The sequence below is a fragment of the Petromyzon marinus genome, chromosome 29 (genome assembly GCF_048934315.1).
Source record: "Petromyzon marinus isolate PM22_M1 ecotype Great Lakes invasive population chromosome 29, UKy_Petmar_22M1.pri1.0, whole genome shotgun sequence".
NCBI classification, from domain to species: domain Eukaryota; kingdom Metazoa; phylum Chordata; class Hyperoartia; order Petromyzontiformes; family Petromyzontidae; genus Petromyzon; species Petromyzon marinus.
Window position 1 is genome coordinate 8,031,696 of NC_133695.1, and position 16,638 is coordinate 8,048,333.

Here is a 16,638-nt window from a genome sequence, read left to right on the forward strand (position 1 = left end):
CAGCACCCCTCATCCACCATCACATCCCTCATTCACACACCGAAGCATCCCAATCACCCCCTCCCGCTCCACAGTGATGAGTGCAGGTGTTGTTGTGATTGTGGAGGGTGGCTCATTCCGTGATGGTTAGCTGCAAGGGTAATCTCTGAGTTGATTTCTGAGTGGCCCTTAACGGCAGGTGCCCACAAATCGCGGGAAAGCCCTGCTGCACCCCCCATCCCTCCATCCCACCCCCCACATCCCTCCCGTCCCCCTGGCCGCGTTTCCCGCGCCGTGGTTTTGCCTCTTTACGCGTGAAGTTTAATAAACGAGCCGCCTCCCTCCCTCCACCATCCGTCTCCCCCCTCTCTCTCCCCCCTCCCTCTCCATCACTCTCTCTCGAACGCGTCCTCCCCATAGCTCTCTCCCTCCCCCTCTATTCCCACCCTCCCTGTTCTCTGCCTCTCTCCCTCTCTCCTCCGTCTCCCCCTCTTTCCCCCCATCTCTCATCTCTCCGCCATCTCCCGCGCTCTCTCCCTCTCGCGGCTCTCCTTCCTCCATCCCTCCCTCCCGCTCGCCCTCCCCATCTCCCCTCCCTCTCTTTCTCCCAATCTCCCTGCTCTCGCTGTGAGCGCCTCCACACGAGCGTTGGGCGTCTGGGCTTGCGGGCGGGAAGAGTCCGCTCCACGAATTCAATCCGCAGCCGGCTCCCCGATTATCTTATTCATTCCTTCATTGCCGTTATTTATTTGCTGAGTCGTGCATTTGTTTCTCCATTCCTTCACCGGCCCAGGTCCTGATCCGTTCGCAATTTCGCCGGGACGAGGAAGGTTCGGGGAGGAGGAGACGTGCGCGATGGAGGGCGGCGCGCCGCGCACGGGAGCCCGGGCGGCCCTCGCGAGGTGAGCGGGCGCCTCTTCACCCCCCCCCCCCCCCAGGTCTCAGGATCCCGGGAGCTCAGAGTCTCAATGTCCGAAGATCCGGGGGCCCGGGACTTGATGGCTTCAGCGTCTCAGGTGCTGGTAGCCCCGAGTCCCACAGTCTGGGGTTAACGGGACCCAGCCACTGGGGGTCTCGGGTTCCAGTGTCTGACGGTCTCCGGATTTGTGTGCATCGGGGTATCAGTGTCTGGGAGGGACCCGGGTTTCAGGATCAGCGGTCTTTAGGTTCTAGGGTTTGGGGAGGGGGGGGAGTCTTGGGGTCTGTGGGTCCCGGGTGTCAGCTTTGTGGGGGCACCAGAGTCTTAGCGTCTGGGAATATCCGCGTTTAGGGGTCTGGGGTCTCAGGATCTGTGGTTTTCGGGTCTATCGGTCCGGGGAGCCCAGGTTCTGGGGGAACCTAGGTCATTATCCATGGTCGTGTTGAGACCCAAGCGGTAACGAAGAGGAATGCTTGTGCAGAAGGGTCGGATCTGGACCCTGGAATTAAACGGGGATATCTCAAACTCGATGGGGGTCGTGGGTTTTACAGGGGTCCACTTTATCCCCCTTCTCCTGTCACCCTAGACCTTCCCAGCGGCGTTCGAGGGACGAGCATGGTGGAGAGGTGAGGCGGTGTGGGCAAGGGAGGTGGAGTGAGAATCGCTGAGTATTGACACCGGGAGTGAAACCCGGGTGATTTCTCTTACGGGTGGACTCAACGTCGTGTTTAAACGAAGGACGATGGGACGACTGGACCCCTCCCAGTATTCGTGTTGTCACGTGAATAACAGCCCACTCCGAACTCCATACCCACCATGAGCACACCGCCACGAGCACACCGCCACCACCATCTCAACACTACCACCACAATGGCAACACCACCATTGCAAACCAGATTATCTCCATCGCCACCACAATATCAACGATACCACCGCCAACCCCAATACCGCCACCACAACCCTAACAACGCTACCACCTCAACACAATCACCACCATCCCACCACTGCAGCCAGTGACGAATCCAAGGTGGGGGAGGGGTGGGGAGCAATCACCCCCATGAGACCCCAAACACTGGTGTACAATAGTGGTATTTAGCAGACACCTTTACATTGAATGTTTGTGCTGTGGGGCCCTACCTAAAAATTGCGGGACCCCCTGTCAACACCGCCTGCATCACGGCATCGTGGAAACGGGGACGCCCCCCACCAGCACCGTTTACCACTCCTCCTGCCCCCCCAATACCCCACCTCCTACGCAGACTGAGCTCTGATCTAAAACAACCCCCCTGGCTCCGCGCCCAGGAGGGAGGGGGCCCCACCCCTCCGTCTCCCCCCGCCCCCTTCTCCCCCCGCCCCCTTCTCCCCTCCCCACCACGTACTCCACCACCGCCACATCCGTCTACATTTGGCTCGTTTATGGCGGCTCCGGAACATTTGTCTCATTCCTGGAATTCAATTCTCAAATCAATTGAATTCTGCTCAAACATCGCGTGCGGAGAGGGCGGTGGGGGCGGGGGCTCGCTCCCCCGCCCCCCCGCCCCCCCGCCACCACCTTGCGCATCTCGTGGTGATTAGTGTCACGTGCCGCAGCGTCTGGCGGTAATTAGTCACGTGCCGGTGGTGTCCGACGCGGCGGTTAACGTCACGTGACGGCGGCTGATTAAAGGCTGTGATTAGTCACGTGGCGGTGTCTGGCGGTAATTAGGATCACGTGACGGAAGCTGCATGCTGATGGATTCCGGCTAAAATCGCGTGCGAGGCGAGAGTCTTGATGGTGGGGTCATGCTTGTTGTTGTCGATTTGTGCTCCAGCCAGCCTCACGCATTCTCGGTCTACCGAGAATGCGTCTCATCCGCAGTGTTCAACCACCACCAACACACACTGCTAGTCACAACAACACCCTCATTCATCCATCCATCCACTCAACCACACACTCACCCACTCCCTTAACGACTCGCCCATTCAGCCACCCACTCACTCGCCCACCCCACTGAAGGTCACGACACTCCCCTCTTTCTTCCCGCTCACTGCTCCGCTTTGGAATCTCTTGCCTGGGTTCACAGGGATCCAACGCTGAGAGTACCATCACCCCTCCCTCGTCTAATCACTCGGTTCTCATGCCGACACTCGACAATCTCCCCTCGATAATATTAGAACCTTCCTGCAGGTTCTTCTAATCTCCTCCTCTCCGCCAATCCCGTCCCTTGCCCTCTTTCTCGACTCCCTCACTTCCCCACTCCCCTCTTGCTCTCACGCGAAATCTCTCCCCCAGTCCTTTAGTCAATCCCCTGCTTTTTCCTTCACAGCCGTGTCCCCAGCTACCTTTCATTACTTACTCATGGTGTACCTACGTGCCCTGACGCCACCCCAACGTGTCCTTCCACAACCCTTACACATGAACAATCCTAATAGAGCCAATTGTAAGCAATTCCACACAATAAACAACCAATTGCAAGTGTCAAACGTTTCACCATTTATTGGTCCATAACTCCTGATATGCGCAAACACACGCCCTCTCACATGCCCAGGGTAACCATCGTGTCTGAGCACGACAATCATACTTGTCACAATCTGTCACGCCACACTTCACGGACTCGTGCCATTGCTTCACCGGACGTCTCCTGGCCCTGCCCCGTGCAACGGTGTCACCAACTCCGCCACGTGGTGTGTCTAGAATTTAATGACTTGTTTTGGGTTTCCATGTCGAGCGATCCATCGGGACTAGGATGCTGTGCAGACCTAGCAGCTATCCCAGGTCTCTATCCTGTGCAGAGCAGTTCCTCGGCGTGATACTCGGGGACCTGCCTCGTGGTGACATTCGTGTAGCTTAGGGGAAGGAGGCCTTTTATGGTCGCTGAACGCTTGGCAACTTCCGCTTTGACGTGGATCCGATGCAACTGCCGTGCAGGGCCCTCGGGGGGCAGTGAGGCGAGCAAGGGAGGGGCAGCCATGGGCCCGAGCTGGAGCCGCTGAGGGCCTCCGCCATGGGGCGCGGCACGGGGCCGCCCCTGTGGCTGGGCGCGCTGCTGGGTGCGGCGCTCTGCACTTCGGCGCGGGGCCCCGCGCGCCCTGCGTGCCCGCCCGGGTGCCGCTGCGACGGCCGCATCGTCTACTGCGAGTCACTGGGTCTGAGCGACCTCCCCGCCGACGCGTCCCCGCGGGCGCACGGCCTCTCGCTGCGCTACAACGCCCTGCGCGAGCTGGGAGACGGGGCCTTTGCGCGGTTCCGCCACCTCACCTGGCTCTACCTGGACCACAATCACGTGGGGCCCGTGGCCGCCGACGCCTTCCGCGGGATCCGCAAGCTCAAGGAGCTGATCCTGACCTCCAACCGCGTGTCGCGCCTCTCCAACTCCACCTTCTCGGCCGTGCCCAACCTGCGCAACTTGGACCTCTCCTACAACCGGCTGCGGCGCCTGGAGCCGCGCCTCTTCGGCGCCCTGCGGAAACTGCAGACCCTGCATCTGCGCGCCAATGCCCTGCGCGCTCTACCGCCGCTGCTCTTCCGCGACTGTCGCAGCCTCGAGTTCCTGGACCTGGGCCACAACCGCCTGCGCAGCGTGTCGCGCCGCACGTTCGCGGGCCTCCCGCGCCTTGCCGAGCTGCATCTGGAGAATAACCGGCTGGTGCGCCTCAACCTGGCGCTCTTCTCGCGGCTGCTGGGCCTGCAGATGCTGTACGCGCAGTGGAACCGCGTGGCCGAGGTGGTCCGCGGAGAGCCGCCCTGGGTGTGGAGCAGCCTGCGCAAGCTCGACCTGGCCGGAAACGAGCTCGTGGCGCTGAGCGCCGACACGCTGGCCGGGGTGCCCAACCTGCAGACCCTGCACCTGGACTCGAACCGCCTGCGCGTCCTCGGCGGCGAGGCTCTCGCCACCCTGCGCTCCCTGCGCACGATCACGGCCGCGGGGAACCGCTGGGAGTGCGAGCGGCCCCTGTGCCCCCTGGCCGAGTGGCTGTGGGAGACGCGGGGCCAATGGGAGGGCTCCGTGAAGTGCACGTCCCCGCAGCAGCTGGAGGGCACGACCGTGCTGGACGCCATGCACGGCCGCGCCGTGTGCAGCGCGCGGCCCGAGCCGCCCGCGCGGCCTCGCGTTCCACCCACGGCCCCGGATGGAGGAGGAGGGGGGGCCGAGAGCAACCGCTCCGTGCTGCGGGCGCCCCCTCGGCCACCTTCGCCACCGGAGCCCCCAGTGCCGCCGGCGGCTTCGAGCGCCACCCCCGGCTCGGAGGCCGACATGGAGCGGCTGCCCCTCCACAAGGTGGTGACCGGCTGCGCCGCGCTGCTCCTCTCCGTGGGCCTCATCTTGCTCGTCACGTACGCGTCCTGGCGCCGCTACCCCGACACGCTACGCAGGCTGCAGGAGGCGCAGATCCCCGGTCCCGAGCGGGCCGGCTGGGCCCGCGCGGGGCTGGTGGCCGGCCTCGGGAGCGGCCTCCGCGGCAGCGTCGTGGCCGCCGAGCCGCCCGGTATCCCCATGGAGTACTACGTGGACTTCAAGCTGCCCGGGGAGGCCGCGGCGGCCGAGCGGGCCCGCCTCGTGCTGCCCAATGGCCTCGCCGCGCCCCGCGGTCTCGGAGCCGACTCCCGGCAGTGCGAGGTGTGAGAGGTGGGGTGAGGGGGTTGGAGGTGATCCGTGGAGGTGATGTGAAGCAAATGGAGTGCGGTGGTGAGGGCGACGGGTGAGGAGTGGAGCTGAGGGGCGGTGTGAGGGTGGTGGGGGAGGTAAGGGAGAGAGACGCGAGATGGGGTGGGAGGTGAGGACAAGGATTAAGTGCTCGGGTGATGCCAGGGGGTGAAGTGTCAGGGCAGCAGGGTCAGGGTCACGGCTCCTGTCCCCCACCCACCACCACGCTGCCTGCTCCACGACGCGCCGCTCGCTGACGCCACTCGCCACACATCACAGCCGCCCCCCGCCACGCTCGCCGTGCCGCAACGCGCGCCGCTCTACTACACCACGCGCGCCGCACTCGCCACACTCCCAACAACATTGACGCCCGCACCACGCGCGCCCTCTGCACGCCGCCTCCTCTCATGCCGAGTGACTTTCGACGGTCGCCCCCACTCTCCGCCCGCCGGATTGAGGGCGTCTCTGTCCCACGGCGGTGTCCACTACTGAGCCATACGTCTCGTGCAGTTCCAAGGACCAGTGAGTGCCATGCGTGCGCCATGCAAGTCGCTGGGGCTACAGGGGGGGGTGTGTGTGTGTATAGAGGGGGGGGGGTGGTGCACCGAGCCTGGCACAAGCATCGCGATTACGTCACCGCCATTTAGTGGCCAACCGCGGTTGTTGTTGGGGCTATAGGGGTCTGTGTGTATGTGGGTGGGGGGGTATAGGGGTCTGTGTATGTGGGGGGGGGGGGGTATAGGGGTCTGTGTGTATGTGGGGGGGGGGGTATAGGGGCCTGTGTGTATGTGGGGTGGAGGGGGGTATAGGGGTCTGTGTGTATGTGGGGTGGAGGGGGGTATAGGGGTCTGTGTGTATGTGGGTGGAGGGGGGTATAGGGGCCTGTGTGTATGGGGGGGGGAGGGGTATAGAGGTCTGTGTGTATGTGGGGTGGAGGGGGGTATAGGGGCCTGTGTGTATGGGGGGGGGTATAGGGGCCTGTGTGTATGGGGGGGGAGGGGTATGGAGGTCTGTGTGTATGTGGGGTGGAGGGGGGTATAGGGGCCTGTGTGTATGTGGGGTGGAGGGGGTATAGGGGCCTGTGTGTATGTGGGGGGGGGGGTATAGGGATCTGTGTGTATGTGGGGGGGCGGGGTATAGGGGCCTGTGTATATGTGGGTGGAGGGGGGTATAGGGGCCTGTGTGTATGTGGGGGGGGGGTATAGGGGTCTGTGAATCGGGGGGGGGGGGGTATAGGGGTCTGTGTGTATGTGGGGTGGAGGGGGGTGTAGACCCCACGTTCTCTTCCTGCTCGTTATCGGAATGCGACCCTCGCTCGTAATGGGGCGCGTGTGAGGAGGCCCCCTCCAGGGAGAGCGGTGAGGGGCCCCCTCCAGGGAGAGCGGTGAGGGGCCCCCTCCAGGGAGAGCGGTGAGGGGCCCCCTCCAGGGAGAGCGGTGAGGGGCCCCCTCCAGGGAGAGCGGTGAGGGGCCCCCTCCAGGGAGAGCGGTGAGGGGCCCCGTGGTTCTGGGCCCCCCCCCCCCCCTTGTGCATTTGCCTCGTTTGACCGAAGTGCATCCTCGCTGTCTGAATCCCACTTAAATAAATGGCGCGCTCTGCCTGGGTCACCGTGTCCCGTCTCCTTATGAGCCCCCCCCCCACCCCTCATTCGGGGGTGCAGGAGGCGACCAGACCCCAGACCGGGTCTCGAACCCTAACTCCAAAGTCTGGGTTAGCTTGGGAGAGTGGTGTTAACGCGAATTACTTGCGTTAACAGCAGGTGGTCGTGTGGTGTCTGTAATCTTGGTGTGGGTGGTCACTGGGGAGGGGTCGGGAGGGCGCAGGGTGGCCCAGTGGCGGTGTTGACAGCAGTTGAGGCCGTGCTGGAGCTTGGAGCTCGCTGCCGTGGTGGAGGTGGTGTAGATTGGTGAGACGTTGGAGGAGCTATGGCCATGAGTGGACAGCGTGGTTACGGTGGCGAGGGTAAGCTTAAATTTAATGGACAAATCTACGCATCGCGATATGCGTGGTGTTGATGGCGTTTGTGGGAGGATCAGGTGTGGTGGTTGCAGACTCCAGGATTCAGTTTTCCCCTCGTCTAAACAACCTCGGCACCGTACTCGACCAGAATATCGTTTGAATCACCAAGTGCAAAATATAGTCGGGTCCTGCAATTTCCATATCAGCGCTCGCCGACACAAATTCGGCCACTATTGAGTCGTGACATAGCCAACACCACGGTGGCATGCAGCGTGGTATCGACAAGGCTCTTTTATTGCAACTCTCTACTTACGGGAAGCAAAAAAAAACACGAGCAAGCTGCATCGTGGACAATATTATTTGGCATCTTCAACGGGGTACTGCAAGATCCGACCCATGTCAGTCCGGTGCTCGTTGAGCCTGCATTGGCTTCAGGTTGCTGAACGAATACATTATAAGGTCGCACTCATTACACACCAAGTGCTTACCACAATACCTTGCTGATCACGTCAAGGACTATAAACCATCACTCAACTCCGGTCACCTTGCAGCAGCTTTTGGTCAACCATCAAAAAGACGGTCACTGCATCGCGTGTCTGTGGCCGTCTGGAACGCCCTCCCTTCTCATATTCAGAAGCCACTGGAGCTATGCACTTTTAAATCTAGATTTAAAACTACTTTAGAACTGCTTTTTGTGTGCGAAAGATGGTCAACATTCATGCATACATTGTGATATTAGTGTTTGTGCTATTGGTGGTGTTGCTATAGCGATGATGGCGTTGGGCTGGCTAACATGGTAATTCAGAAATAAATCTCATTTAATATATTCTGGGTCACTGGTAAACTGGAGTAGGTGACACGCGGCTCGTAACCAAGGCCATAGTGAGTGGTATACTGGACGTGGTGTGCTGGGTGCGGAGGTCCGTGGATTGTCAACCCGGAGAGGCTGGCCGGCTGGAACGCAAGCCGGGATAGCGACTCAAGAGGTGTCACCACGTGGGGATTTCAGAGCGTCGAGGCAGCGGTGCCCGTGGGTTCCTCGTCCCCGACCGCGCTGGGAGAGCGATCCTGGCTCAGGTGCCCGCACGCATTTGGAACAACTCATTTGGCGGCCAACCTACGGCCGGCGATGTGAGCGCGCCAAACACCCAGGTCTGAACACCACTTTCGCAGCAGGAAGCAATTTTATTATTTAACAGGGGCTGTTTGAGGCTGTTACGTCAACAAGTCCCCGATCTGTCACTGCACAAACTTGTTCAGAATTGAGGGGACGTGCCATGAAATATTAACGGTGCACACAAGTGGCAGTGTTCGCCGGCACATTCGGACGATGGAGAAACCTTCGTAACGTCCCTCAATCGCCTCTCCCGTAGTGCCAGCAGTGAGGAGACTGCTGAGCGATTCTATCCTTGCGTACGGTAGCAGGCGAAATATGTTCAGGAGCTGAGTGCCAATGTCGAGGTCTGCTATCCATGACGAGATGGCTTCAGCAGAGAAGTTTGTGTAATTTTTTGCTTAACCTCCATTGGAGCACAGACTACAGTAGGTCAAGGTGTATGGTCCATAGTTTGAGTTGCATGGCCAGTCACACTGGTTTGTCTTTAATTTTCCATTTATGAAGATGTGGCACAAAGGCCAGTTGATGTTCCACCAGTATGTTCGAGGATTTGTCAATGCCAGGTGTGGTGGTTGGTGCTCAAATGAGGCGTTTACTCTAGACGTCAGCGTTCACCGTTCTTCCAGATCTGGGCGAGATTCTATTCCGGTGGCAGGGCGATTGCACAATGGGTATCAGGACCCGAGTCGACGGCGAGGTATACTGTTGAGGTCTTAGTTGATGGGTAGGTTAAGTAAGCGATGACGTTAGACGGAGGAATATCAACGTTTTACAGTGTGAAGTTTGGCATCCAGTCTAGAGTTCCTGGATATTAATTTAAGAAATATTTCCATAAAATAGAGTATTTGATAAGCGCCATTCTTATCGTGCGTGGCCATCATGCACGATGACACAGCTTCAATCTACAGTAGCTTCACAGGAAGGGGAGATATTGCCATATAACCCCAATGGAGTTTGGGGGCAATTTTTCAAATTTGTACCGCGAGGCCTGCACACAACGGCCTTTTTTAAATGACATCACAGGATCTTTTATTGCCCACTGCAAAGCAGACTGTGCATTTTCTTAATACTTCCACAGCAATAACCAGGGTGGCCTCCCGCCGGATTTCAATCTGCAACGAGCTGGGCCATGTCATCTCTCTAGGTACGATTGGGCAGCTGTGTCGAAATTGTCCACCACATTTGCACAAGTGAGCAAAGGGGATATCAGATGCTTGGGAGGTACAGGGAGTGGACAGTTCGCTCAAGTGCCTTGAGAGAATGTGGGCCTTGTACGAGCGCTGCAAGCGTTCCATCATTCAGTCCTGGCCAGAGGTTCTCGTTTCAACTCCAACGTGCCAACCGTCGTTTGACAGAAGCAGTGTTCACCGTGGCCAGGCTGCTGCTCCCTGGCAAAGGTGTTTTAATGCAAAAACTTAAATTACTCAGGCGAGCACACCTCAGACTAATTATTGACGGAACCTGCTCAGCCACCCGCGTTCTGCATTCAGAGCGCGCCCCGACCAGCAGCTCCATCAGCCTTTCATGACATCCAATTACTCACTCATCACACACACCATTACCATCAAACACTTGCCAGCCATTTCCTCAGATCAGCAACTCACTAGTAGCGTTTGTGCTGCTGGTCCATGGCAGTGGTGGGAGAACCCAACTGTTTGATCCCCAATTCCAGCTTTTCCTAGCCCAGCTCATAGGTCCCAGCTAATAGCACCATCCACACTGGAAGATGACACCACTGCCCAACAGAACAGCAAAAATTTTAATGTTTATTCACAAAAATGTTTTGAAAAGCGCACAGATTCTGGTTTGGAGCTTGCATGTTTCACAAAATTGGTTCTTCTAGGACGGATGGGTAACTGGCAGGTTCATGGCCTAGGAGCAAGATGGCTCAAACTGCGTTGAAATGGTAGTGGGTCCACTTGCTTGTCCTCCTATGCTGCCTTCAGGGTCTCGGTGAAGGCCCACAGCTCACTCAGCACCTGCAGGGGTCAAACATAGGTTGGTCACTACTCCAAGAAGACTGATGGCACATGACCAAACATCCAAAGGTAACAGGACCTTCTAGACAACAGATTAAAGCGCCACTGAGTAAAAGTGAATGGTGTTGTGGTCGTTAGTCTATTTGGCCATGGAAAGCCAGGGAAATCAAGCACATCCAGCTCACAGCACTCTTCCCCCCCTCCCCAGGCTCCAGTGCCTGGAATTCTAATGCACCAAGAAATATTCTTAGTTCTTTCGGTAAAGTCACGTACATAGAAAATAAAATTTAAAGCAATAAACCAAGACGTTTGGATCGCAACACAAGTAGTCTTCATCAGGCCTGATGAAGACCGCTTGTGTTGCTTTTATTTTTAATCTACGCAACTTTACCGAAAGAACCAAGAATATGAATTCCTGCAGTCACAAAAGTTAACTCAAAAGTACCAAGAAATGTTTAAACATGTGCTGCATCCTGCACTTAACTCAATTTTAAAGTCCCCTCGAGGTCACAGACTTGCGCTCTCACCTTTGGATCCTCAACCTTGAAGCTGCTCTTGATGAAGTTGGAGAATTTTTCTTTGTTCTTCGGCAAATTCACCCCCTGAGGGTGACAGCCAATTAGGACGGTATCAGCCGCCATCCAGTCCTGGGACACTCCTCCCCAACGCTGCTCGTTTGTGATTTAACGCCAAGATCAAATTAAAACTTGACCTTATTAACCCTGGTGACAGCGCACGCTCAGGAATGAAGGGACAGCACACACAAATATTGGCTGCTTTTGCAAACGTCACCTTCTCGACCTTCTGCTGCAGTGTGGCCTTGATATCAGCAACTGGCAAGGGGCTCTTGGGGGTTTTGGGTTTGGCAGCAGAATCTGGAGTCTGGGTAAACAAAAAAACCCCAAACACACATTAGACAGCACAAAACAACACACCTACCGCTACATGCGCCCAAGCAGACATTACACACAGCTACACTCAGCATGGAACACATACCTACACTAGCAACTATACACCCAAGAATAAATATGAAAGCCCGGCTATTTACAACACCCTAGCACATACATTTACATCCACACAGCTACTTACAAAGAATGTAACATGCACAGCCCCTCAACATCTCCACACACACCTAGCACCACATACACGGGGCTCCACACACAGCCTGCTGAGCTCCACCACACCTTGGTCTGGCTTGGGGTGGATGGAATGCTCCCATTCTGTCCGTTCTTCGGCGCCGCCTTCTATAGAGAACCAGAAGCGCAAAGCAGCTCAGCCTTGGCGAACACACATGCACACAATCATACCTGCACAAGGATCCCTGACCCACCCCCAAACCATCCATGGCGACGATTGGGGCAAGTGTTGCGAGCCAGCACAAACTGAAGGCAAACGGCACACAAGCGGCTGGTGTGGCTAGCCCCACACCCAGCCACCTTTGTCTCCCCAGCGGTTTACACACATACACCAAGCTCTTAAGGCTAATGGTTACTCGGACTACACAATCCGCAAAGCTATCACTCCAACGATGAAGGACCCTCTTGAGGAGCCTTTCAAAACCATCACTTTACCCTACATTGCAGGGATCACAAAAAATCGCCAAAATTTTGAATAAACACAAGATCCAGGTCCGATTCAACACATTACATAAAATCCGTGATCTGGTCCCGTCTGTAAAAGATGCGATTCCGGACATACAGTACCCTGGCATCTACAAACTAAGTTGCCTCTGTGGTAGTAGTTACATTGGAGAAACCAAACGACACGTCTTGGACCGCATTCGTGACCACAAAGCAGACCTTAAACACGGTAGGACCAACACCTCAGCCATGGCAGTTCACTGTTATAATTCAGTAGGCTCACATGACATTGACTTCTCCAAGACACAGGTTCTTTGCAAGCCATCTGGCTACCATGAGAGATTCGTTCATGAGGCTATCCACATATACAAACACAGACAATTTCAAACGAGAAGATGGATTATGGCTTAGCAATCATTGGAAGGATTTGATAAACCATTTCGGGTCTTAATTTATTGTTCACGCTTACAGTGGCTTTCAGACCGCATCCATTATTTTCGTCTTCCCCCCTCCTCTTTTCCTAACATAGATGGACTCGTCCATCTGAACTGTCAAATCGCTCTCCGTGGTGCTAACATTAAAAATAACCACCGCTTTTCAAATTTTCTTGCTGTGGTTTTCACACCTGATGATGATTGCTTGTGTTGCAGTCGAAACGTCGTGAGAATTTTATTGTTTTATATTTTTATTATTTTATTTTTCCCTTCAACATGACTTTACTGAAATAACCAAGAATAGACTGAGGCAAGTTCTGTTAGTGAGCACCTATAAAAGCCAGAACAGCACATCAGGGGGTGGGTGGTCAGCACCACGCCCAGCCACCTTTGTTTCCCCAGTGCAATGTTTTTACACATCACACAGGGTACTCATTTGCAGCCGAGTCGAACTATGGAAGATCCAGGACCAGATAATCCTCACTGGTTTTCGCCACAAGCAGAAATTGAACTCGGGTCGCCGGATTTCGCATCAGTGCGCTAACCTCTGCACTACCACTCACCAAACTAACAGGTACACAAGCGCACACAACACCAGCAATGCCTTCCCCTTGGCCTCACCTTGGCTGGCGTCACGGTCGCTAGTATCTTGTCTTGCCTGGACGAGAGAGAGAAAGAGAAGTGGAAACGCACATGCAACTCTTTCTTCAGCAGTAACTCAAGGAGCAGCTGACCCCCGTTAAGGCCCCAGCCCCCCACCACCCCTCCAAATTCCAAAAAACGCTGACTCAACAAGTGTAAGTTATGATACGTACCCTTCATTGCCAAGCACCTTCAGCTTTTTCTGTAACGATAAAAATGCCCAGAGATATCAGTTGTGAGTTGTACATAACAGTCGCCATAGAGTGATTTCAGAGTAAACCAGGAGAGGAATTATTTGAGGTGGCGGGGGGAGGGGTACCTGCGTGCCCCCCGTGGGTGACGCCTCGTTAGCACGTTTCCTGGCCGGCACCACAGCCTGTTCCTCCTCCTCCTCGTCGCTCTCCATATCAGAGAACATTTCCTCCGAGGCTGCACACACGAGGGAGGAGACATGAGTTGAGTTAAAGGCCAGTACCATTCAGCACCACAAGGGGATAGTGAGGGACTGTGGACTCCCACAAACATGATGTTGAGGGGGTGCAACCAGTGACTTGTTCCACCCACAGCGTAATTTCTTAGAGAAACGATTCCTGGTGGCTGGTAAACTGGCATAGGTGACAACGACGGTCACTGCATCGCGCGTTCATGCACATCGGCCGTCTGGATATTAGGAAGGCACTGGAGCCATGCACTTTTAAATCTAAATCGTAAAAAAAAAAATTTGGACTGCTGTTTGTGGTTAGTTGTCCTTCGCACTAATCGGTTGGCTACGTATGGTGCGAAAGACGTTCAACATACATACATGTGACTCGCTCCCAAAGCTATGGCGAGGGGTATACTGGATGTGGTGTGCCGCGTGAAGAAGTAGTTTCCGGGTCGCTGGCCCAAAGTCCCAGCTGAAATTTCAAGAACAACTCCCCCTGGGCAGAGGCGGCTAGGAGGCAAATGTTTTCAATGTGAATACGAAGGAGCGGCGGTGCTGCTGTTGACAGGGTTGGATTAACATGCAGGACGTGTGAGCATCCGCTCGTTAAGAGGCAGCCAATTCACATCACGTGTCGCCCAAGCTGGGGTCCATGTTGCTCACGAGTTAAACCAGGCTGCCTCGAGCTCCAAACCCCTCAGCTCTCGCTCCACAAAGCCACCACGGAGTTGTGCTTCTTACTTAACACCTGCAGCTTCACCACCCTCACCCCACCGAGAGAAAAGACACCCCCCGTGGCAGGACTCGTGTGCGACGAGGACCCATGTGGGCCCCTGCGCTGGGGTACTCACTGAGCACGTGCTGGCCACAGATGTGCACGGGGCCCGCGCCTGCCGTCAGGCGGAGGAGCACGGGGGGGGCCAGCTCGAGCCCCGCGAGAGACAGCTGCACCACACCACACACACATCACCAACTCGTCAACGTCGCAACACCATCGTGTCATCAACATCATAATCACCAATATGACAAAGCACATTATCACACGCAGCACGGCATCATCACCATCCTTACATCAACATCACCAACACCACCATACCAACACCATCACCAGGGTCACAGCATCAAATTCCACCATACATCACAAACATCATCATCATTACATACGTCACCACAAATAATCATGCACATCCCACACAATCACCAATATCTCAACACATCATCAAACACATCACAATGCATTTAACACCCCATTGAAACATCAGTCTTTGTCGGTGATCACAGGAATACATTGCCTCACCATAGCCATCACCACACTAGCACTACAATAATACATCACCTCACCATATCTATGACCACACCACAGGATATCACATCACCACCATGACCAAACCAGCACCACAGGAATACATAACCTCACCACCATCGCTATGACCACACCAGCCACACACTATCGCATCACCGCCGTGGAGAAGCCCGTACCGAGGCTTGCACGGAGGGCTTGAGCGTGGCCACGGGCACCGTCGTCATCTTCCCCGAATGGTCCAGCGCCACCAGGCTTACCGAGTGGAACTCGTCAGGAGCCCCTGCCCCCAGGCATACCTGCGCAGGGTGGGCGGGGAGAAGGCACGCAGGCGGTGAGGCTGCGCCCCGCTGGGGTCGCTGAGCAGTGATTGTGCGCGTGGTTGCCACAGCATAACGGTTGTGCGAAATAATTACCCAAATAGATCGGGTTTTTAACAAGTATTTTGTGATAATAAAAAAAAGTTACGAGCTCTATTAGTCAGTTTGTGAATTCGCGATATTTAGCACGCCGATATATATTTTTGTTCATGAATCGGGGACCCCTCGAGTGTCTCGAAGCACCCTCAGCTTTAGCAAAAAAAAAAGCTTCAGAGCTCATGGGATTTCGTAAAATGAAAGTGAAAGTTTCTGGCCAAGTTCGCTTCGGTCGAGGGGTGCCTCCGGCGGGCGGCGTGGGTGTGCGCCGTACCGTGTGCAGCAGGAGGTGATGCTCCACATTCGGGTCCTCCTCCTCCTCGAACGCGAACTCCTTTTTTGCTGCCGTCAGCTCACAGCCTGCGGGAACACGGTGGTGGTGGGGGGGGCACATAGCGTGGCTCAGTCACGGCGCTCCGGGCAGCACCGAGGGACCACGAGGTGGGGGCACTCGAGAGAGACCCTGGAGAAACTCAAGACTGGGATTCACGGAGGGACTCGGGAAAGAAGACGTGGTGGGACCCGAGGGTGGGGTGGGTGGAGGGCGGACACGAGCGGGACTTCAAGGGGGGCCAGGGTAGAGAACCGAGGTTGGGGGGCACTAGGGGGATCCGGGAGGTGGGGAACACGGCACAGGATGGGGACCCCCAAAGCAAATGCCAGGGGGCAGCCAAGTGGGAACTTAAAGATATCCCCCAAGGCCAAGACCACGTGCGCCGCAGCCGCCTCAGATTTCGGGTGTTTCCCCACGAAGTCTCGGTTAAAGCAAAACATAAATCCACACCCGACCGCTTTTGTCTTCCGAGTGTAGATTTTTTTATACAGCGCACCGAAATACAGTACTACTCAATTGAGTCCGAGTGGACCGAGATAGTTAAGTACGACACTATCGCAGCCCTAAAAATAGTCGGATTAGGGGGGGGGGGTTGGTGGGAGTCCCCAAATTCGAGCGGCCCCTCCTGCCCGTGTTAACGCAGCCTCGCGGGAAGCGCCCGGGGGGGAAGGTACTCACCGAACAGAAAACTCAAGTGCTTGGCGTCTGCCATTGTGAGTCCCGGGTTGCTGAGGAGAAGCGAGCACGTGCGAGCAGCTGCAGGGGAAGCGGCGACCACGTGTGAGAGACTCCCGGCTTGCACCGCGGCGCCTTCCGGACAGCCCCGGCGAGGGGCGGGACCTCCGCAAACCCCCCCCCCCCCGGGCCTCTGAATGGTGACGTCATTCGCCACACGTGATGACGTCACCCGTATTTTGTAGGCGTCGCGCG

At 56.3% G+C, this 16,638-nt stretch overlaps 2 protein-coding genes across 3 annotated transcripts; one reads left to right on the plus strand and one right to left on the minus strand.

Annotated features, from left to right (window-relative positions):
- Nucleotides 1-321: 321 nt before the first annotated feature.
- LOC116947216 (leucine-rich repeat transmembrane neuronal protein 3-like) lies at nucleotides 322-6,202 on the plus strand. Of its 2 annotated transcripts, XM_076070390.1 has the most exons (3): nucleotides 322-881; nucleotides 1,485-1,524; nucleotides 3,807-6,202. In XM_076070390.1, exon 3 carries the CDS (start codon nucleotides 3,883-3,885, stop codon nucleotides 5,500-5,502), a length of 1,620 nt encoding a protein of 539 aa, XP_075926505.1. In that variant the 5' UTR covers nucleotides 322-881; nucleotides 1,485-1,524; nucleotides 3,807-3,882; the 3' UTR covers nucleotides 5,503-6,202. The 2 variants fall into 2 exon arrangements, with proteins under 2 accessions (XP_075926505.1, XP_032818611.2); XM_032962720.2 differs by lacking the exon at nucleotides 1,485-1,524 and having other exon boundaries at nucleotides 324-881; nucleotides 3,807-6,201.
- A 4,142-nt stretch (nucleotides 6,203-10,344) lies between these two features.
- Nucleotides 10,345-16,563, minus strand: LOC116947213 (nucleophosmin-like). Its single transcript, XM_032962717.2, has 11 exons — nucleotides 16,387-16,563; nucleotides 15,649-15,734; nucleotides 15,138-15,257; nucleotides 14,510-14,603; nucleotides 13,554-13,663; nucleotides 13,408-13,436; nucleotides 13,214-13,250; nucleotides 11,763-11,822; nucleotides 11,371-11,460; nucleotides 11,106-11,180; nucleotides 10,345-10,578 (listed from the first exon to the last, which is right to left on the minus strand). The coding sequence occupies exons 1-11, from the start codon at nucleotides 16,418-16,420 to the stop codon at nucleotides 10,531-10,533; spliced, it is 783 nt and encodes a 260-aa protein (XP_032818608.1). The 5' UTR covers nucleotides 16,421-16,563; the 3' UTR covers nucleotides 10,345-10,530.
- Between the last annotated feature and the right edge of the window lie 75 nt (nucleotides 16,564-16,638).

Coding starts and splice junctions, on each gene's coding strand:
- LOC116947216 (XM_076070390.1), top strand. CDS start 3,883: ATGGGGCGCGGCACGGGGCCGCCCCTGTGGCTGGGCGCGCTGCTGGGT.
- LOC116947213 (XM_032962717.2), bottom strand. CDS start 16,420: ATGGCAGACGCCAAGCACTTGAGTTTTCTGTTCG. Junction 15,735..16,386: donor GCACTTGAGTTTTCTGTTCG/GTGAGTACCTTC, acceptor GTGTTCCCGCAG/GCTGTGAGCTGACGGCAGCA. Junction 13,251..13,407: donor AAGGTGCTTGGCAATGAAGG/GTACGTATCATA, acceptor TCTCTCGTCCAG/GCAAGACAAGATACTAGCGA.